The sequence below is a fragment of the Ranitomeya imitator genome, chromosome 3, assembly GCF_032444005.1.
Source record: "Ranitomeya imitator isolate aRanImi1 chromosome 3, aRanImi1.pri, whole genome shotgun sequence".
NCBI lineage: Eukaryota > Metazoa > Chordata > Amphibia > Anura > Dendrobatidae > Ranitomeya > Ranitomeya imitator.
The window spans coordinates 2,172,510-2,195,546 of NC_091284.1; the positions used below are offsets into that span (position 1 = coordinate 2,172,510).

The 23,037-nt window shown below is 55.5% G+C and overlaps 1 protein-coding gene across 2 annotated transcripts in view; it reads right to left on the reverse strand.

The window, feature by feature from the left end:
• Window positions 1–12,699, reverse strand: part of U2AF1 (U2 small nuclear RNA auxiliary factor 1) — a 34,511-nt gene extending 21,812 nt beyond the window's left edge. Inside the window, exon 1 of one of the 2 annotated variants that reach the window (XM_069760378.1) lies at window positions 12,454–12,699. In XM_069760378.1, the coding sequence (XP_069616479.1) occupies window positions 12,454–12,552 (99 nt within the window). In that variant the 5' untranslated portion in view covers window positions 12,553–12,699. The remainder of the gene's footprint in view (window positions 1–12,453) is intronic. The other variant, XM_069760379.1, reaches the window with a different exon arrangement.
• Between the last annotated feature and the right edge of the window lie 10,338 nt (window positions 12,700–23,037).

Consider the following 23,037-nt stretch of genomic DNA (forward strand, 5'->3'; position numbering starts at 1 on the left):
ACTCCCAGCATCCTCCTCTCCCGGGTATCACCGACTATAACTCCCAGCATCCTCCTCTCCCGGGTATCACCGACTATAACTCCCGGCATCCTCCTCTCCCGGGTATCACCGACTATAACCCCCGGCATCCTCCTCTCCCGGGTATCACCGACTATAACTCCCAGCATCCTCCTCTCCCGGGTATCACCGACTAACTCCCAGCATCCTCCTCTCCCGGGTATCACCGACTATAACTCCCAGCATCCTCCTCTCCCGGGTATCACCGACTATAACCCCCGGCATCCTCCTCTCCCGGGTATCACCGACTATAACTCCCAGCATCCTCCTCTCCCGGTATCACCGACTATAACTCCCAGCATCCTCCTCTCCCGGGTATCACCGACTATAACCCCCGACATCAACCCCCGACATCCTCCTCTCCCGGGTATCACCGACTATAACTCCCGACATCCTCCTCTCCCGGGTATCGCCGACTATAACCCCCGACATCCTCCTCTCCCGGGTATCACCGACTATAACTCCCAGCATCCTCCTCTCCCGGGTATCACCGACTATAACCCCCAGCATCCTCCTCTCCCGGGTATCACCGACTATAACTCCCAGCATCCTCCTCTCCCGGGTATCACCGACTATAACTCCCAGCATCCTCCTCTCCCGGGTATCACCGACTATAACCCCCGGCATCCTCCTCTCCCGGGTATCACCGACTATAACCCCCGGCATCCTCCTCTCCCGGGTATCACCGACTATAACCCCCGGCATCCTCCTCTCCCGGGTATCACCGACTATAACTCCCGGCATCCTCCTCTCCCGGGTATCGCCGACTATAACCCCCGACATCCTCCTCTCCCGGTATCACCGACTATAACTCCCAGCATCCTCCTCTCCCGGGTATCACCGACTATAACCCCCGACATCCTCCTCTCCCGGGTATCACCGACTATAACCCCCAGCATCCTCCTCTCCCGGGTATCACCGACTATAACCCCCGACATCCTCCTCTCCCGGGTATCACCGACTATAACCCCCAGCATCCTCCTCTCCCGGGTATCACCGACTATAACCCCCGACATCCTCCTCTCCCGGGTATCACCGACTATAACCCCCGGCATCCTCCTCTCCCGGGTATCACCGACTATAACCCCCGACATCCTCCTCTCCCGGGTATCACCGATTATAACTCCCAGCATCCTCCTCTCCCGGTATCACCGACTATAACCCCCAGCATCCTCCTCTCCCGGGTATCACCGACTATAACCCCCGGCATCCTCCTCTCCCGGGTATCACCGACTATAACCCCCGGCATCCTCCTCTCCCGGGTATCACCGACTATAACCCCCGGCATCCTCCTCTCCCGGGTATCACCGACTATAACTCCCGGCATCCTCCTCTCCCGGGTATCACCGGCTATAACCCCCAGCATCCTCCTCTCCCGGGTATCACCGACTATAACTCCCAGCATCCTCCTCTCCCGGGTATCACCGACTATAACTCCCAGCATCCTCCTCTCCCGGGTATCACCGACTATAACTCCCGGCATCCTCCTCTCCCGGGTATCACCGACTATAACTCCCAGCATCCTCCTCTCCCGGGTATCACCGACTATAACTCCCGGCATCCTCCTCTCCCGGTATCACCGACTATAACTCCCAGCATCCTCCTCTCCCGGGTATCACCGACTATAACTCCCAGCATCCTCCTCTCCCGGTATCACCGACTATAACTCCCAGCATCCTCCTCTCCCGGGTATCACCGACTATAACCCCCGACATCAACCCCCGACATCCTCCTCTCCCGGGTATCACCGACTATAACCCCCAGCATCCTCCTCTCCCGGTATCACCGACTATAACCCCCGGCATCCTCCTCTCCCGGGTATCACCGACTATAACCCCCGGCATCCTCCTCTCCCGGGTATCGCCGACTATAACCCCCGACATCCTCCTCTCCCGGTATCACCGACTATAACTCCCAGCATCCTCCTCTCCCGGGTATCACCGACTATAACCCCCGGCATCCTCCTCTCCCGGGTATCACCGACTATAACTCCCGGCATCCTCCTCTCCCGGATATCACCGACTATAACTCCCGGCATCCTCCTCTCCCGGGTATCACCGACTATAACCCCCGGCATCCTCCTCTCCCGGGTATCGCCGACTATAACCCCCGACATCCTCCTCTCCCGGTATCACCGACTATAACTCCCAGCATCCTCCTCTCCCGGGTATCACCGACTATAACCCCCGGCATCCTCCTCTCCCGGGTATCACCGACTATAACCCCCGACATCCTCCTCTCCCGGTATCACCGACTATAACTCCCAGCATCCTCCTCTCCCGGGTATCACCGACTATAACCCCCGGCATCCTCCTCTCCCGGGTATCACCGACTATAACTCCCGGCATCCTCCTCTCCCGGGTATCACCGACTATAACCCCCGGCATCCTCCTCTCCCGGGTATCACCGACTATAACTCCCAGCATCCTCCTCTCCCGGGTATCACCGACTATAACCCCCGGCATCCTCCTCTCCCGGGTATCACCGACTATAACCCCCGGCATCCTCCTCTCCCGGGTATCACCGACTATAACTCCCGGCATCCTCCTCTCCCGGGTATCACCGACTATAACCCCCGGCATCCTCCTCTCCCGGGTATCACCGACTATAACTCCCAGCATCCTCCTCTCCCGGTATCACCGACTATAACTCCCAGCATCCTCCTCTCCCGGTATCACCGACTATAACCCCCGACATCCTCCTCTCCCTTGTATCACCGACTATAACCCCCAGCATCCTCCTCTCCCGGTATCACCGACTATAACCCCCGACATCCTCCTCTCCCTTGTATCACCGACTATAACCCCCAGCATCCTCCTCTCCCGGGTATCACCGACTATAACCCCCGGCATCCTCCTCTCCCGGTATCACCGACTATAACTCCCAGCATCCTCCTCTCCCGGTATCACCGACTATAACTCCCAGCATCCTCCTCTCCCTTGTATCACCGACTATAACTCCCGGCATCCTCCTCTCCCGGGTATCACCGACTATAACCCCCGGCATCCTCCTCTCCCGGGTATCACCGACTATAACTCCCAGCATCCTCCTCTCCCGGTATCACCGACTATAACTCCCAGCATCCTCCTCTCCCGGTATCACCGACTATAACCCCCGATATCCTCCTCTCCCTTGTATCACCGACTATAACCCCCAGCATCCTCCTCTCCCGGTATCACCGACTATAACCCCCGACATCCTCCTCTCCCTTGTATCACCGACTATAACCCCCGGCATCCTCCTCTCCCGGTATCACCGACTATAACTCCCAGCATCCTCCTCTCCCGGTATCACCGACTATAACTCCCAGCATCCTCCTCTCCCTTGTATCACCGACTATAACCCCCGGCATCCTCCTCTCCCGGGTATCACCGACTATAACTCCCAGCATCCTCCTCTCCCGGGTATCACCGACTATAACCCCCGACATCCTCCTCTCCCGGGTATCACCGACTATAACTCCCGACATCCTCCTCTCCCGGGTATCACCGACTATAACTCCCAGCATCCTCCTCTCCCTTGTATCACCGACTATAACCCCCGGCATCCTCCTCTCCCGGGTATCACCGACTATAACTCCCGGCATCCTCCTCTCCCGGGTATCACCGACTATAACCCCCGGCATCCTCCTCTCCCGGGTATCACCGACTATAACCCCCGGCATCCTCCTCTCCCGGGTATCACCGACTATAACTCCCGGCATCCTCCTCTCCCGGGTATCACCGACTATAACCCCCGGCATCCTCCTCTCCCGGGTATCACCGACTATAACTCCCAGCATCCTCCTCTCCCGGGTATCACCGACTATAACTCCCAGCATCCTCCTCTCCCGGGTATCACCGACTATAACTCCCGGCATCCTCCTCTCCCGGGTATCACCGACTATAACTCCCAGCATCCTCCTCTCCCGGGTATCACCGACTATAACTCCCAGCATCCTCCTCTCCCGGGTATCACCGACTATAACCCCCAGCATCCTCCTCTCCCGGGTATCACCGACTATAACCCCCAGCATCCTCCTCTCCCGGGTATCACCGACTATAACCCCCGACATCCTCCTCTCCCGGGTATCACCGACTATAACTCCCAGCATCCTCCTCTCCCGGGTATCACCGACTATAACTCCCAGCATCCTCCTCTCCCGGGTATCACCGACTATAACTCCCGGCATCCTCCTCTCCCGGGTATCACCGACTATAACCCCCGGCATCCTCCTCTCCCGGGTATCACCGACTATAACTCCCAGCATCCTCCTCTCCCGGTATCACCGACTATAACCCCCAGCATCCTCCTCTCCCGGGTATCACCGACTATAACTCCCAGCATCCTCCTCTCCCGGGTATCACCGACTATAACCCCCGACATCCTCCTCTCCCGGGTATCACCGACTATAACTCCCGACATCCTCCTCTCCCGGATATCACCGACTATAACTCCCGACATCCTCCTCTCCCGGGTATCACCGACTATAACTCCCGGCATCCTCCTCTCCCGGTATCACCGACTATAACCCCCAGCATCCTCCTCTCCCGGATATCACCGACTATAACTCCCAGCATCCTCCTCTCCCGGGTATCACCGACTATAACTCCCAGCATCCTCCTCTCCCGGGTATCACCGACTATAACCCCCGACATCCTCCTCTCCCGGGTATCACCGACTATAACTCCCGACATCCTCCTCTCCCGGATATCACCGACTATAACTCCCGACATCCTCCTCTCCCGGGTATCACCGACTATAACTCCCGACATCCTCCTCTCCCGGGTATCACCGACTATAACCCCCAGCATCCTCCTCTCCCGGGTATCACCGACTATAACCCCCAGCATCCTCCTCTCCCGGGTATCACCGACTATAACCCCCAGCATCCTCCTCTCCCGGGTATCACCGACTATAACCCCCAGCATCCTCCTCTCCCGGGTATCACCGACTATAACCCCCGACATCCTCCTCTCCCGGGTATCACCGACTATAACTCCCAGCATCCTCCTCTCCCGGGTATCACCGACAATAACCCCCGACATCCTCCTCTCCCGGGTATCACCGACTATAACCCCCAGCATCCTCCTCTCCCGGGTATCACCGACTATAACCCCCGGCATCCTCCTCTCCCGGGTATCACCGACTATAACTCCCAGCATCCTCCTCTCCCGGGTATCACCGACTATAACTCCCAGCATCCTCCTCTCCCGGGTATCACCGACTATAACCCCCGGCATCCTCCTCTCCCGGGTATCACCGACTATAACCCCCAGCATCCTCCTCTCCCGGGTATCACCGGCTATAACCCCCGGCATCCTCCTCTCCCGGGTATCACCGACTATAACCCCCAGCATCCTCCTCTCCCGGGTATCACCGGCTATAACCCCCGGCATCCTCCTCTCCCGGGTATCACCGACTATAACCCCCGGCATCCTCCTCTCCCGGGTATCACCGACTATAACTCCCAGCATCCTCCTCTCCCGGGTATCACCGACTATAACCCCCGGCATCCTCCTCTCCCGGGTATCACCGACTATAACTCCCAGCATCCTCCTCTCCCGGGTATCACCGACTATAACTCCCGGCATCCTCCTCTCCCGGGTATCACCGACTATAACCCCCGGCATCCTCCTCTCCCGGGTATCACCGACTATAACTCCCAGCATCCTCCTCTCCCGGTATCACCGACTATAACCCCCAGCATCCTCCTCTCCCGGGTATCACCGACTATAACTCCCAGCATCCTCCTCTCCCGGGTATCACCGACTATAACCCCCGACATCCTCCTCTCCCGGGTATCACCGACTATAACTCCCGACATCCTCCTCTCCCGGGTATCACCGACTATAACTCCCGACATCCTCCTCTCCCGGGTATCACCGACTATAACCCCCAGCATCCTCCTCTCCCGGGTATCACCGACTATAACCCCCAGCATCCTCCTCTCCCGGGTATCACCGACTATAACCCCCGGCATCCTCCTCTCCCGGGTATCACCGACTATAACTCCCGACATCCTCCTCTCCCGGGTATCACCGACTATAACTCCCGGCATCCTCCTCTCCCGGGTATCACCGACTATAACTCCCAGCATCCTCCTCTCCCGGGTATCACCGACTATAACTCCCGACATCCTCCTCTCCCGGGTATCACCGACTATAACTCCCGGCATCCTCCTCTCCCGGTATCACCGACTATAACCCCCAGCATCCTCCTCTCCCGGATATCACCGACTATAACTCCCAGCATCCTCCTCTCCCGGGTATCACCGACTATAACTCCCAGCATCCTCCTCTCCCGGGTATCACCGACTATAACCCCCGACATCCTCCTCTCCCGGGTATCACCGACTATAACTCCCGACATCCTCCTCTCCCGGATATCACCGACTATAACTCCCGACATCCTCCTCTCCCGGGTATCACCGACTATAACTCCCAGCATCCTCCTCTCCCGGGTATCACCGACTATAACCCCCGACATCCTCCTCTCCCGGGTATCACCGACTATAACCCCCAGCATCCTCCTCTCCCGGGTATCACCGACTATAACCCCCAGCATCCTCCTCTCCCGGGTATCACCGACTATAACCCCCAGCATCCTCCTCTCCCGGGTATCACCGACTATAACCCCCAGCATCCTCCTCTCCCGGGAATCACCGACTATAACCCCCGACATCCTCCTCTCCCGGGTATCACCGACTATAACTCCCAGCATCCTCCTCTCCCGGGTATCACCGACTATAACCCCCGACATCCTCCTCTCCCGGGTATCACCGACTATAACCCCCAGCATCCTCCTCTCCCGGGTATCACCGACTATAACCCCCGGCATCCTCCTCTCCCGGGTATCACCGACTATAACTCCCAGCATCCTCCTCTCCCGGGTATCACCGACTATAACTCCCAGCATCCTCCTCTCCCGGGTATCACCGACTATAACCCCCGGCATCCTCCTCTCCCGGGTATCACCGACTATAACCCCCAGCATCCTCCTCTCCCGGGTATCACCGGCTATAACCCCCGGCATCCTCCTCTCCCGGGTATCACCGACTATAACCCCCAGCATCCTCCTCTCCCGGGTATCACCGGCTATAACCCCCGGCATCCTCCTCTCCCGGGTATCACCGACTATAACCCCCGGCATCCTCCTCTCCCGGGTATCACCGACTATAACCCCCGGCATCCTCCTCTCCCGGGTATCACCGGCTATAACCCCCGGCATCCTCCTCTCCCGGGTATCACCGACTATAACTCCCAGCATCCTCCTCTCCCGGGTATCACCGACTATAACCCCCAGCATCCTCCTCTCCCGGGTATCACCGACTATAACTCCCAGCATCCTCCTCTCCCGGGTATCACCGACTATAACTCCCAGCATCCTCCTCTCCCGGGTATCACCGACTATAACCCCCGGCATCCTCCTCTCCCGGGTATCACCGACTATAACTCCCGACATCCTCCTCTCCCGGGTATCACCGACTATAACTCCCAGCATCCTCCTCTCCCGGGTATCACCGACTATAACTCCCAGCATCCTCCTCTCCCGGGTATCACCGACTATAACTCCCGGCATCCTCCTCTCCCGGGTATCACCGACTATAACCCCCGGCATCCTCCTCTCCCGGGTATCACCGACTATAACTCCCAGCATCCTCCTCTCCCGGGTATCACCGACTATAACTCCCGACATCCTCCTCTCCCGGGTATCACCGACTATAACCCCCGACATCCTCCTCTCCCGGGTATCACCGACTATAACCCCCAGCATCCTCCTCTCCCGGGTATCACCGACTATAACCCCCGGCATCCTCCTCTCCCGGGTATCACCGACTATAACCCCCAGCATCCTCCTCTCCCGGGTATCACCGACTATAACTCCCAGCATCCTCCTCTCCCGGGTATCACCGACTATAACTCCCGGCATCCTCCTCTCCCGGGTATCACCGACTATAACCCCCAGCATCCTCCTCTCCCGGGTATCACCGACTATAACTCCCGGCATCCTCCTCTCCCGGGTATCACCGACTATAACCCCCGACATCCTCCTCTCCCGGGTATCACCGACTATAACCCCCAGCATCCTCCTCTCCCGGGTATCACCGACTATAACTCCCAGCATCCTCCTCTCCCGGATATCCCCGACTATAACTCCCGGCATCCTCCTCTCCCGGATATCCCCGACTATAACTCCCGGCATCCTCCTCTCCCGGGTATCACCGACTATAACCCCCGACATCCTCCTCTCCCGGTATCACCGACTATAACCCCCAGCATCCTCCTCTCCCGGGTATCACCGACTATAACCCCCGACATCCTCCTCTCCCGGGTATCACCGACTATAACTCCCAGCATCCTCCTCTCCCGGATATCCCCGACTATAACTCCCGGCATCCTCCTCTCCCGGATATCCCCGACTATAACTCCCAGCATCCTCCTCTCCCGGATATCCCCGACTATAACTCCCGGCATCCTCCTCTCCCGGGTATCACCGACTATAACCCCCGGCATCCTCCTCTCCCGGGTATCACCGACTATAACTCCCAGCATCCTCCTCTCCCGGGTATCACCGACTATAACCCCCGACATCCTCCTCTCCCGGGTATCACCGACTATAACCCCCGACATCCTCCTCTCCCGGGTATCACCGACTATAACCCCCAGCATCCTCCTCTCCCGGGTATCACCGACTATAACCCCCGGCATCCTCCTCTCCCGGGTATCACCGACTATAACCCCCAGCATCCTCCTCTCCCGGGTATCACCGACTATAACTCCCAGCATCCTCCTCTCCCGGATATCCCCGACTATAACCCCCGGCATCCTCCTCTCCCGGGTATCACCGACTATAACTCCCAGCATCCTCCTCTCCCGGGTATCACCGACTATAACCCCCAGCATCCTCCTCTCCCGGGTATCACCGACTATAACTCCCAGCATCCTCCTCTCCCGGGTATCACCGACTATAACTCCCAGCATCCTCCTCTCCCGGGTATCACCGACTATAACCCCCGGCATCCTCCTCTCCCGGGTATCACCGACTATAACTCCCGACATCCTCCTCTCCCGGGTATCACCGACTATAACTCCCAGCATCCTCCTCTCCCGGGTATCACCGACTATAACTCCCAGCATCCTCCTCTCCCGGGTATCACCGACTATAACTCCCGGCATCCTCCTCTCCCGGGTATCACCGACTATAACCCCCGGCATCCTCCTCTCCCGGGTATCACCGACTATAACCCCCGACATCCTCCTCTCCCGGGTATCACCGACTATAACCCCCGACATCCTCCTCTCCCGGGTATCACCGACTATAACCCCCAGCATCCTCCTCTCCCGGGTATCACCGACTATAACCCCCGGCATCCTCCTCTCCCGGGTATCACCGACTATAACCCCCAGCATCCTCCTCTCCCGGGTATCACCGACTATAACTCCCAGCATCCTCCTCTCCCGGGTATCACCGACTATAACCCCCGGCATCCTCCTCTCCCGGGTATCACCGACTATAACTCCCGGCATCCTCCTCTCCCGGGTATCACCGACTATAACCCCCGACATCCTCCTCTCCCGGGTATCACCGACTATAACCCCCAGCATCCTCCTCTCCCGGGTATCACCGACTATAACTCCCAGCATCCTCCTCTCCCGGATATCCCCGACTATAACTCCCGGCATCCTCCTCTCCCGGATATCCCCGACTATAACTCCCGGCATCCTCCTCTCCCGGGTATCACCGACTATAACCCCCGACATCCTCCTCTCCCGGGTATCACCGACTATAACTCCCAGCATCCTCCTCTCCCGGATATCCCCGACTATAACTCCCGGCATCCTCCTCTCCCGGATATCCCCGACTATAACTCCCAGCATCCTCCTCTCCCGGATATCCCCGACTATAACTCCCAGCATCCTCCTCTCCCGGATATCCCCGACTATAACTCCCAGCATCCTCCTCTCCCGGGTATCACCGACTATAACTCCCGGCATCCTCCTCTCCCGGGTATCACCGACTATAACCCCCAGCATCCTCCTCTCCCGGGTATCACCGACTATAACTCCCGGCATCCTCCTCTCCCGGATATCCCCGACTATAACTCCCAGCATCCTCCTCTCCCGGGTATCACCGACTATAACCCCCGACATCCTCCTCTCCCGGGTATCACCGACTATAACCCCCGGCATCCTCCTCTCCCGGGTATCACCGACTATAACTCCCGGCATCCTCCTCTCCCGGGTATCACCGACTATAACCCCCGACATCCTCCTCTCCCGGGTATCACCGACTATAACCCCCGACATCCTCCTCTCCCGGGTATCACCGACTATAACCCCCAGCATCCTCCTCTCCCGGGTATCACCGACTATAACCCCCGGCATCCTCCTCTCCCGGGTATCACCGACTATAACCCCCGGCATCCTCCTCTCCCGGGTATCACCGACTATAACTCCCAGCATCCTCCTCTCCCGGATATCCCCGACTATAACTCCCAGCATCCTCCTCTCCCGGGTATCACCGACTATAACCCCCGACATCCTCCTCTCCCGGGTATCACCGACTATAACCCCCAGCATCCTCCTCTCCCGGGTATCACCGACTATAACTCCCAGCATCCTCCTCTCCCGGGTATCACCGACTATAACTCCCAGCATCCTCCTCTCCCGGGTATCACCGACTATAACCCCCGGCATCCTCCTCTCCCGGGTATCACCGACTATAACTCCCGGCATCCTCCTCTCCCGGGTATCACCGACTATAACTCCCAGCATCCTCCTCTCCCGGGTATCACCGACTATAACTCCCAGCATCCTCCTCTCCCGGGTATCACCGACTATAACTCCCAGCATCCTCCTCTCCCGGGTATCACCGACTATAACCCCCAGCATCCTCCTCTCCCGGGTATCACCGACTATAACTCCCAGCATCCTCCTCTCCCGGGTATCACCGACTATAACTCCCAGCATCCTCCTCTCCCGGGTATCACCGACTATAACCCCCGGTATCCTCCTCTCCCGGGTATCACCGACTATAACTCCCAGCATCCTCCTCTCCCGGGTATCACCGACTATAACCCCCAGCATCCTCCTCTCCCGGGTATCACCGACTATAACCCCCGGCATCCTCCTCTCCCGGTATCACCGACTATAACTCCCAGCATCCTCCTCTCCCGGGTATCACCGACTATAACTCCCAGCATCCTCCTCTCCCGGTATCACCGACTATAACTCCCAGCATCCTCCTCTCCCGGTATCACCGACTATAACTCCCAGCATCCTCCTCTCCCGGGTATCACAGACTATAACTCCCAGCATCCTCCTCTCCCGGGTATCACCGACTATAACCCCCAGCATCCTCCTCTCCCGGGTATCACCGACTATAACCCCCGGTATCCTCCTCTCCCGGGTATCACCGACTATAACTCCCAGCATCCTCCTCTCCCGGGTATCACCGACTATAACCCCCAGCATCCTCCTCTCCCGGGTATCACCGACTATAACTCCCGGCATCCTCCTCTCCCGGGTATCACCGACTATAACTCCCAGCATCCTCCTCTCCCGGGTATCACCGACTATAACCCCCGACATCCTCCTCTCCCGGGTATCACCGACTATAACCCCCGGCATCCTCCTCTCCCGGGTATCACCGACTATAACCCCCAGCATCCTCCTCTCCCGGGTATCACCGACTATAACCCCCGGCATCCTCCTCTCCCGGGTATCACCGACTATAACCCCCAGCATCCTCCTCTCCCGGGTATCACCGACTATAACCCCCAGCATCCTCCTCTCCCGGTATCACCGACTATAACCCCCGGCATCCTCCTCTCCCGGGTATCACCGACTATAACCCCCAGCATCCTCCTCTCCCGGGTATCACCGACTATAACCCCCGGCATCCTCCTCTCCCGGGTATCACCGACTATAACTCCCGACATCCTCCTCTCCCGGGTATCACCGACTATAACTCCCAGCATCCTCCTCTCCCGGGTATCACCGACTATAACCCCCGGCATCCTCCTCTCCCGGTATCACCGACTATAACCCCCAGCATCCTCCTCTCCCGGGTATCACCGACTATAACCCCCAGCATCCTCCTCTCCCGGGTATCACCGACTATAACCCCCGACATCCTCCTCTCCCGGGTATCACCGACTATAACTCCCAGCATCCTCCTCTCCCGGGTATCACCGACTATAACCCCCAGCATCCTCCTCTCCCGGGTATCACCGACTATAACCCCCGGCATCCTCCTCTCCCGGGTATCACCGACTATAACCCCCAGCATCCTCCTCTCCCGGGTATCACCGACTATAACCCCCAGCATCCTCCTCTCCCGGTATCACCGACTATAACTCCCAGCATCCTCCTGTCTTGTTGCGCTTCCTTATTTGCACTTTATGTTTCTCACTTGTCCTTTTCGGTGCCGAAAATGGACGCCAAATATTCCGCCATGTTTCCTCCCGGTGCCCGCGCGGCCCACGTCACCACGTGGCGCCGGAAGTGTCATCAACCAGCGCCACTGGGGGCGGAGCGTCAGACACTGGGGGCGGAGTTAGCGTGTGACGTCATCTGTGGTGAGGGCGAGTCGGGCGACAGAGACAAGAAGTGACCGTGTATGTAATGTATGAGCCTGCGGGGACGGGGTGACGTGTGCGGGGACGGGGTGACGTATGCGGGGACGGGGTGACGTGTGCGGGGACGGGGTGACGTGTGCGGGGACGGGGTGACGTGTGCGGGGACGGGGTGACGTGTGCGGGGACGGGGTGACGTGTGCGGGGACGGGGTGACGTGTGCGGGGACGGTGTGACGTGTGCGGGGACGGGGTGTAACGTGTGCGGGGACGGTGTGTAACGTGTGCGGGGACGGGGTGACGTGTGCGGGGACGGGGTGACGTGTGCGGGGACGGGGTGACGTGTGCGGGGACGGGGTGACGTGTGCGGGGACGGGGTGACGTGTGCGGGGACGGGGTGACGTGTGCGGGGACGGGGTGACGTGTGCGGGGACGGTGTGACGTGTGCGGGGACGGGGTGTAACGTGTGCGGGGACGGTGTGTAATGTGTGCGGGGACGGCGTGTATCTTAGAGGGACGGTGTGTAATGTGTGCGGGGACGGCGTGTATCTTAGAGGGACGGCGTGTAATGTGTGCGGGGACGGTGTGTAATGTGTGCAGGGACGGCGTGTATCTTAGAGGGACGGCGTGTAATGTGTGCGGAGACGGCGTGTAATGTGTGTATCTTAGAGGGACGGTGTGTATCTTAGAGGAACGGTGTGTATCTTAGAGGGACAGTGTGTAATGTGTGCGGGGACGGTCTGTATCTTAGAGGGACGGTGTGTAACGTGTGCGGGGACGGCGTGTATCTTAGAGGAACGGTGTGTAATGTGTGCGGGGACGGCGTGTATCTTAGAGGGACGGTGTGTAATGTGTGCGGGGACGGCGTGTATCTTAGAGGGACAGTGTGTAATGTGTGCGGGGACGGCGTGTATCTTAGAGGGACGGTGTGTAACGTGTGCGGGGACGGCGTGTATCTTAGAGGAACGGTGTGTAATGTGTGCGGGGACGGCGTGTATCTTAGAGGGACGGTGTGTAATGTGTGCGGGGACGGCGTGTATCTTAGAGGGACGGCGTGTAATGTGTGCGGGGACGGTGTGTATCTTAGAGGGACGGCGTGTAATGTGTGCGGGGACGGTGTGTATCTTAACGGTGTGTAATGTGTGCAGGGACGGCGTGTATCTTAGAGGGACGGCGTGTAATGTGTGCGGAGACGGCGTGTAATGTGTGTATCTTAGAGGGACGGTGTGTATCTTAGAGGAACGGTGTGTATCCTAGAGGGAAGGTGTGTAATATGTGCAGGGACGGCGTGTATCTTAGAGGGACAGTGTGTAATGTGTGCAGGGACGGCGTGTATCTTAGAGGGAAGGTGTGTAATGTGTGCGGGGACGGTCTGTATCTTAGAGGGACGGTGTGTAATGTGTGCAGGGACGGCGTGTATCTTAGAGGGACGGTGTGTAATGTGTGCGGGGACGGTCTGTATCTTAGAGGGACGGTGTGTAATGTGTGCAGGGACGGCGTGTATCTTAGAGGGACGGTGTGTAATGTGTGCAGGGACGGTCTGTATCTTAGAGGGACGGTGTGTAATGTGTGCAGGGACAGCGTGTATCTTAGAGGGACGGTGTGTAATGTGTGCAGGGACGGCGTGTATCTTAGAGGGATGGTGTGTAATGTGTGCGGGGACGGCGTTTATCTTAGAGGGACGGTGTGTAACGTGTGCTGGGACGGTGTGTATCTTAGAGGGACGGTGTGTAATGTGTGCAGGGACGATGTGTATCTTAGAGGGACGGTGTGTATCTTACAGGGACGGTGTGTAATATGTGCTGGGACGGCGTGTATCTTAGAGGGACGGCGTGTAACGTGTGCGGGGACGGTGTGTAATGTGTGCAGAGAAGGCGTGTATCTTAGAGGGACGGTGTGCAATGTGTGCAGGGACGATGTGTATCTTAGAGGGACGGTGTGTAATATGTGCTGGGACGGTGTGTTTCTTAGAGGGACGGCGTGTAACGTGTGCAGGGACGGCGTGTATCTTAGAGGGACGGTGTGTAATATGTGCTGGGACGGGGTGTAACGTGTGCGGGGACGGTGTGTAATGTGTGCAGGGACGGCGTGTATCTTAGAGGGACGGTGTGTAATATGTGCTGGGACGGTGTGTATCTTAGAGGGACGGTGTGTAATGTGTGCAGGTACAGCGTGTATCTTAGAGGGACACGGTGTAACGTGTGTGGGGACGGGGTGTAACGTGTGCGGGGACGGTTTGTAATGTGTTCAGGGACGGCGTGTATCTTACAGAGACGGTGTGTAATGTGTGCAGGGACGGCGTGTATCTTACAGGGACGTTGTGTAATGTGTGCAGGGACGGTGTGTAATGTGTGCGGGCACGGGGTGTAACGTGTGCGGGGACGGTGTGTATCTTAGAGGGACGGTGTGTAATGTGTTCAGGGACGATGTGTATCTTAGAGGGACGGTGTGTATTGTGTTCATGGACGGTGTGTATTGTGTTCAGGAACGGCGTGTATCTTAGAGGGACGGTGTGTAATGTGTTCAGGGACGACATGTATCTTACAGAGACGGTGTGTAATGTGTGCAGGGACGGCGTGTATCTTAAAGGGACGGTGTGTAATGTGTGCAGGGACGGCGTGTATCTTAGAGGAACGGTATGTAATGTGTGCAAGTACGTTCTGTATCTTAGAAGGACGGTGTGTAATGTGTTCAGGGACGACTTGTAATGTGTGCAGGGACGGTGTGTATCTTAGAGGGACGGTGTGTAATGTGTGCAGGGACGGCTTGTAATTTGTGCAGGGACGGTGTGTAATGTGTGCAGGGACGGCGTGTATCTTACAGGGACAGTGTGTAATGTGTGCAGGGACGGCGTGTATCTTACAGGGACGGTGTGTAATGTGTGCAGGGACGGCGTGTATCTTACAGGGATGGTGTGTAATGTGTGCAGGGACGGCGTGTATCTTACAGGGACGGTGTCTAATGTGTGCAGGGACGGCATGTATCTTAGAGGGACGGTGTGTAATGTGTGCAGGGACGGCGTGTATCTTAGAGGGACGGTGTGTAATGTGTGCAGGGACGGTCTGTATCTTAGAGGGACGGTGTGTAATGTGTGCAGGGACGGCGTGTATCTTAGAGGGACGGTGTGTAATGTGTGCAGGGACGGCGTGTATCTTAGAGGGACGGTGTGTAATGTGTGCGGGGACGGCGTGTATCTTAGAGGGATGGTGTGTAATGTGTGCGGGGACGGCGTTTATCTTAGAGGGACGGTGTGTAACGTGTGCGGGGACGGCGTGTATCTTAGAGGAACGGTGTGTAATGTGTGCGGGGACGGCGTGTATCTTAGAGGGACGGTGTGTAATGTGTGCGGGGACGGCGTGTATCTTAGAGGGACGGCGTGTAATGTGTGCGGGGACGGTGTGTATCTTAGAGGGACGGCGTGTAATGTGTGCGGGGACGGTGTGTATCTTAACGGTGTGTAATGTGTGCAGGGACGGCGTGTATCTTAGAGGGACGGCGTGTAATGTGTGCGGAGACGGCGTGTAATGTGTGTATCTTAGAGGGACGGTGTGTATCTTAGAGGAACGGTGTGTATCCTAGAGGGAAGGTGTGTAATATGTGCAGGGACGGCGTGTATCTTAGAGGGACAGTGTGTAATGTGTGCAGGGACGGCGTGTATCTTAGAGGGAAGGTGTGTAATGTGTGCGGGGACGGTCTGTATCTTAGAGGGACGGTGTGTAATGTGTGCAGGGACGGCGTGTATCTTACAGGGACAGTGTGTAATGTGTGCAGGGACGGCGTGTATCTTACAGGGACGGTGTGTAATGTGTGCAGGGACGGCGTGTATCTTACAGGGATGGTGTGTAATGTGTGCAGGGACGGCGTGTATCTTACAGGGACGGTGTCTAATGTGTGCAGGGACGGCATGTATCTTAGAGGGACGGTGTGTAATGTGTGCTGGGCCGGCGTGTATCTTACAGGGACGGCGTGTATCTTAGAGGGACGGTGTGTAATGTGTGCAGGGACGGCGTGTATCTTAGAGGGACGGTGTGTAATGTGTGCAGGGACGGCGTGTATCTTACAGGGACGGTGTGTAATGTGTGCAGGGACGGCATGTATCTTAGAGGGACGGTGTGTAATGTGTGCTGGGCCGGCGTGTATCTTACAGGGACGGCATGTATCTTACAGGGATGGTGTGTAATGTGTGCAGGGACGGCGTGTATCTTAGAGGGACGGTGTGTATTGTGTGCAGGGACGGCGTGTATCTTACAGGGATGGTGTCTAATGTGTGCAGGGACGGCATGTATCTTAGAGGGACGGTGTGTAATGTGTGCTGGGCCGGCGTGTATCTTACAGGTACGGCATGTATCTTACAGGGATGGTGTGTAATGTGTGCAGGGACGGCGTGTATCTTACAGGGATGGTGTCTAATGTGTGCAGGGACGGCGTGTATCTTACAGGGACGGTGTGTAATGTGTGCAGGGACGGCGTGTATCTTAGAGGGACGGTGTGTAATGTGTGCAGGGACGGCGTGTATCTTACAGGGATGGTGTGTAATGTGTGCAGGGACGGTGTGTAATGTGTGCAGGGACGGTGTGTAATGTGTGCAGGGACGGCGTGTATCTTAGAGGGACGATGTGTATCTTACAGGGACGGCGTGTATCTTAGAGGGACGGTGTGTAATGTGTGCAGGGACGGCGTGTATCTTACAGGGATGGTGTGTAATGTGTGCGGGGACGGCGTGTATCTTAGAGGGACGATGTGTATCTTACAGGGACGGCGTGTATCTTAGAGGGACGATGTGTATCTTACAGGACGGCGTGTATCTTAGAGGGACGGTGTGTAATGTGTGCAGGGACTGTGTGTATCTTACAGGGATGGTGTGTAATGTGTGCAGGGACGGCGTGTATCTTAGAGGGACGATGTGTATCTTACAGGGACGGCGTGTATCTTAGAGGGACGGTGTGTAATGTGTGCAGGGACGGTGTGTATCTTACAGGGACGGTGTGTAATGTGTGCAGGGACGGCGTGTATCTTAGAGGGACGATGTGTATCTTACAGGGACGGCGTGTATCTTAGAGGGACGATGTGTATCTTACAGGGACGGCGTGTATCTTAGAGGGACGGTGTGTAATGTGTGCAGGGACGGTGTGTATCTTACAGGGATGGTGTGTAATGTGTGCAGGGACGGCGTGTATCTTACAGGGACGATGTGTAATGTGTGCAGGGCTGGTGTGTATCTTACAGGGACGGTGTGTAATGTGTGCAGGGACGGCGTGTATCTTAGAGGGACGATGTGTATCTTACAGGGACGGCGTGTATCTTAGAGGGACGATGTGTATCTTACAGGGACGGCGTGTATCTTAGAGGGACGGTGTGTAATGTGTGCAGGGACGGTGTGTATCTTACAGGGATGGTGTGTAATGTGTGCAGGGACGGCGTGTATCTTACAGGGACGATGTGTAATGTGTGCAGGGCTGGTGTGTATCTTACAGGGACGGTGTGTAATGTGTGCGGGGACGGCGTGTACACTGTGTGCAGAATTATTAGGCAAGTTGTATTTTAGAGGATTATTTTTATTATTGATCAACAACTATGTTCTCAATCAACCCAAAAGACTTGTAAATATCAAAGCTTAATATTTTTGGAAGTTGGAGTGGGGTTTTTAGATTTGGCTATCTTCGGCGGATATCTGTTGGTGCAGGTGACTATTACTGTGCAGAATTATTAGGCAACTTAATAAAAACCAAATATTTTCCCATCTCACTTGTTTATTTTCATCAGGTAAACCAATATAACTGCACAAAATGTAGAAATAAACATTTCTGACATGCAAAAACAAACACCCCAAAAATGAGTGCCCAATATAGCCACATTTCTAATGACTGTTCTCCCTCCCTGTAGATCTCACGTTTTATGACGGACCACAGGTTCTCTATGGGGCTCAGATCAGGTGAACAAGGGGGCCATGTCATCATTTTCCAGGACGTCATCCTGACAGCACCCTGGAGGACGTCCTCCTCCCCTTGCTGGGACAGGAAACACACGAGTTTAAAAGGCCAAGTCCCACCCACAGTCCTCAGTGTTTTTCCTGTCCCTGCAAGGAAGGGACGCACGAGTGAGAAGCTGCGCAGGACTTACCGGAGCTCAGGGGGATCGTGCGGCTTGCCAATACCCTTCCCCCTGTCAAGAGGCTCAGGGCAGAAACCCTCCGGTGGGGGGATCCCTCTGCTCCAAAGACCAGGAGTGGACGAAGCTCCTGGTGGCAGCCGCTCCTCCCGGTGGGAGGCTCTCGGCTGCGGACGCTATCCACGCGGTGCGCGGCCATCCTGGGCAGCGTGGTATCCAGAACGGCGTCTCCCGGCAGGAAGTCGTCAGAACGCGTCACTTCCGGTCCGTCGGCATTTCGTTACCGCTACTTCCGGTAACGCTGTATGCGCGGGGGAAAGCGTGCAGTGAATCGCACAGCAGCAGAAGCGCTCCTGATCTGGCGCTGAGAGCTGCGGGGACCTGCTACCCTCATCATGGAAGCAAGTACTCCAACCGAGGAGGGGGTAAGTGCGCATGGCGCAAGTTCCCCTATCTATATGCAGAAGCAGGCTCACCCCAGTGCTTATCCCTTCTTATGTCATTTAAGGATAAGGGAAACCCCGCGGGTCCTCCTGTTCAGATTAAGAAATCCGGCAAGGCATCTGGGAAATCTGTTAGATGTCCCCTTTGTAATATGAAGCTCCCGGACTCCCATGGGAAATCTTTATGTGGGGACTGCACAGCTAAGGTCGTAAGGGACGAACAACCCACATTGCTGGCTGAGATGAGATCCCTTATACGTGAAGAAGTACAAGCTTCTTTGTCTACCATGGTGCAGAAATCCAGTCCTATCCCCACCCGTAAGCGGGCCAGACGGGAGCAGGACTTAAGAGAACAGGAGGTTACTTCTGAGGACAAGTCTAACTCAGAGGACTTCGTCTCAGAGGAAGAGGGAGAGCTTCCGTCAGGAAGCCAGGATTACCAAAGAAAATACCTCTTCCAGGCAGAAGACACAAATGATCTGGTGCAGGCGGTGCGATGCACTATGCAAATAGAGGAGACATCTAAACCACAAACCAGGCAGGACTTGATGTTTGGTGGACTTATGTCACGTCAGCAGACAGTATTTCCGGTTAGCGAGCACATTAAGGCCATGATTCTGGAAGAATGGAAAGAGGCAGAACGCCGGCTGGTGTTATCCAAGGACTTTAAGGCTCGTCTACCTTATGAGCCGGAGGACATAAAACTATGGGACGAAGTTCCCAAAATTGACGTTCCTGTGGCAAAGGTGGCCAAGAAAACGGCCATACCTTTTGAGGACTCATCAAACTTGCGTGATCCTATGGATAGGAAAGCCGACATATTGTTAAAAAGAGCCTGGGAATCTTCTGCGACTCTAATAAAAAATATAGCGGCTACTTCGGTGGCTCGGTCTATGTATCTATGGATGGGTCAATTGGAGGAACACCTATCCAATAAGACCCCGAGATCTGAAATCATAAATTCCCTCCCTATGATGAAATCTGCCACGGCTTATCTGTCTGATATGACTGCTGAGTCAGTCAGGTTTTCGGCCAGATGCAGTTCCTTATCTAACGCGGCTAGGAGGGCGGTCTGGCTAAGGTCCTGGTCGGGGGATAATGCTTCCAAATCTAAACTTTGTTCAATTCCCTTCTCAGGTGAAAGGGTTTTTGGACCCTCCCTGGATACCATTTTGGAGTCAGCCTCCGACAAAAAGAAGGGGTTTCCAGAGGAGAAATCTAAGAAACCCCAGTCCTTTCGGAGAGGATTCCCCTTCAGAAGGCAGTCTGAGTTTCGAGGAGGCAGATCCAGTAGAGGATCTTATAGGGGCTCCCGTAGCCAGGGCAATAGAAACAGAGGTTTCTTCTTCAGCCCTTCCTCAAAATCTAAATCGCAATGACGCCAGTCTCATAGGGGGTCGACTCCGCCAATTTTCGCACAATTGGGCTCGGATCACTCAAAATCAGTGGGTCCTTCGGACCATCTCAGAAGGTTACAGTATAGAGCTCTACTCCCCCCCCACCAGACAGATTCATCAGTCCTACGGTAGTACCGCGAGACTCTCCCATGTTGACAGACCTGATGGAAATGCTCTCCTCAGAGGTCATAGTTCCGGTACCATCTCCGGAAATAGGCTTGGGTCATTACTCCTCCCTTTTTTCCATAGTGAAACCATCCGGCGAATCTCGCACTATAATAAATCTGAAACCTCTAAATGCCTGGGTCAGGTACAAGAGGTTTCGTATGGAATCCATCCGTTCGGCAATACTCCTAATAGATCAGAATGCTGTGATGTGCACTCTAGATCTAAAGAGTGCCTATTATCAGGTTCTCGTCCACCCTTCTTCTCAGAGGCTTCTGAGGTTTGCGGTAGTCCTGCCGTCCGGGACCTGTCACTTCCAGTTTCAGTGCCTTCCATTTGGTCTTGCCTCAGAACCTCGTATCTTCACAAAACTGGTGTCGGAGATTGTCGCTTTCCTAAGAAATCAAGGGATCAGAATAATCCCTTATCTCGACGACTTTCTCCTGGTGGCAAGAACGCCAGAAATTCTATCAGACCACAGGAACTGAACTATTTCAGTGATGGAAGAACTTGGTTGGGTCATGAATTGGCGGAAATCCGATTTGACTCCAGAGTGCATGAAGACGTTTCTGGGAGTACGTCTGGATTCAAGGAACAGAATATCCCTCTTACCCGAGTCCAAGCTGATTGCAGTGCAGTCTCAGGTTTGGCTCCTGCTGGAGCACAGGGTGACGACAAGGACGGCCATGCGAGTCCTCGGCCTGATGACGGCCTGTATTCCGTGTGTGAGATGGGCTCAGTTCCATTCAAGACCACTACAGAAATTGATTCTTTCCAGATGGGACAGGAGTCTGTCTTCTCTGGACAGTACTTTACACCTATCACATTGTGTAAGAAGGTCTCTCCTCTGGTGGACAAAGCCAGAGAATTTAAGAAAAGGAGTATTATGGTCCGCAGATCCATACGTAGTAGTTACTACAGATGCCAGCGCTTGGGGCTGGGGAGCTCACCTAGAAGACAGGATCCTTCAGGGGAGATGGCCGGAAGACGTCATCCACAGCTCCTCCAACTTCAAAGAACTATACGCGGTCTGGGAAGCTTTGAGAAGGAACCGACACATCCTGGAAAATCGTCATGTCAGGATAATGTCCGACAATGTGACAACAGTCTCTTTTCTGAAACATCAAGGAGGTGCGAAACACCATGCGCTTCAGGAACTGACAGAGAAGATATTTCGTTGGGCAGAAAGATCGGTCCTTTCTATTTCAGCGGTTCACCTAGAAGGCTCCCAGAACGTTATAGCGGACTATCTCAGCAGAAGGGAGGTGTCTGCAACAGAGTGGGAACTCAACCAGGACGTCTTCCAGGACTTATGTCTTCGCTGGGGAACCCCCTGTATAGACCTATTCGCAAGCAGGAGAAATTCGAAGGTCTCAAAATTCTTCTCTCTGAACCCGCGGGATCTTCCAGAAGGAATAGATGCTCTGAGCCAGGATTGGACGGAACCTCTCTCGTATGCATTTCGCCCTCTGGCGTTGGTTCCGGCTGTTCTCAGAAAGATCAAGGAGGATCGAGCTCTCGTCATATTGATCGTTCCATACTGGCCAAGAAGGAGTTGGTTTTCCCTTCTACTAGAGCTAGCAATCGAGAATCCAGTAGAGCTCCCTCTCAGAGCGGATATAATCCACCAGGGTCCGGTTTTCCACCCAAACCCAGAGAAGCTCCATCTCTCGGCATGGATCCTGAAGGGTCCATCTTGAAGGCCAAGGGTCTATCAAGCCAAGTAATATCTACTATGAAGTCTAGTAGGAAGCCTGTTACGTCAGCAATTTACTTGAAAATTTGGAGACGGTTCTGTCTGGAGGGTGGCAGGTCTGAGGTTACGGCAGGCACTCCCGACTTACCCAGAATTTTAGATTTCTTGCAGGCTGGGTTTGACAAAGGTCTTAAACCAAGCACATTGAAGGTGCAGATCTCGGCACTTAGTTCTTTCCTCGACTATCCCCTAGCGTCACACCCGTGGATAGTTAGATTCATCAGAGCTACCCAGAGGTTGCGCCCCACTATCAGACATATGTCTCCTTCTTGGGACCTTAACTTGGTCCTCAGATTTCTCTGCAAAGACCTCTATGCGTCAGTGGATAATATGCCCATTTCCATTCTTACACGTAAAACGGCGTTTCTTGTAGCAGTGACTACGGCTAAAAGAGTGGGGGAAATTCAGGCCCTGTGTACTAGGGACCCATACCTTCAAATTAGAGAGGATTGTATAATTCTTAAACTCGACCCCTCCTTTATTCCAAAAGTAGGAACATCTAAAAATAGAAATCAAGAGATTGTGTTACCATCTTTCTGCAATAACCCTGCTA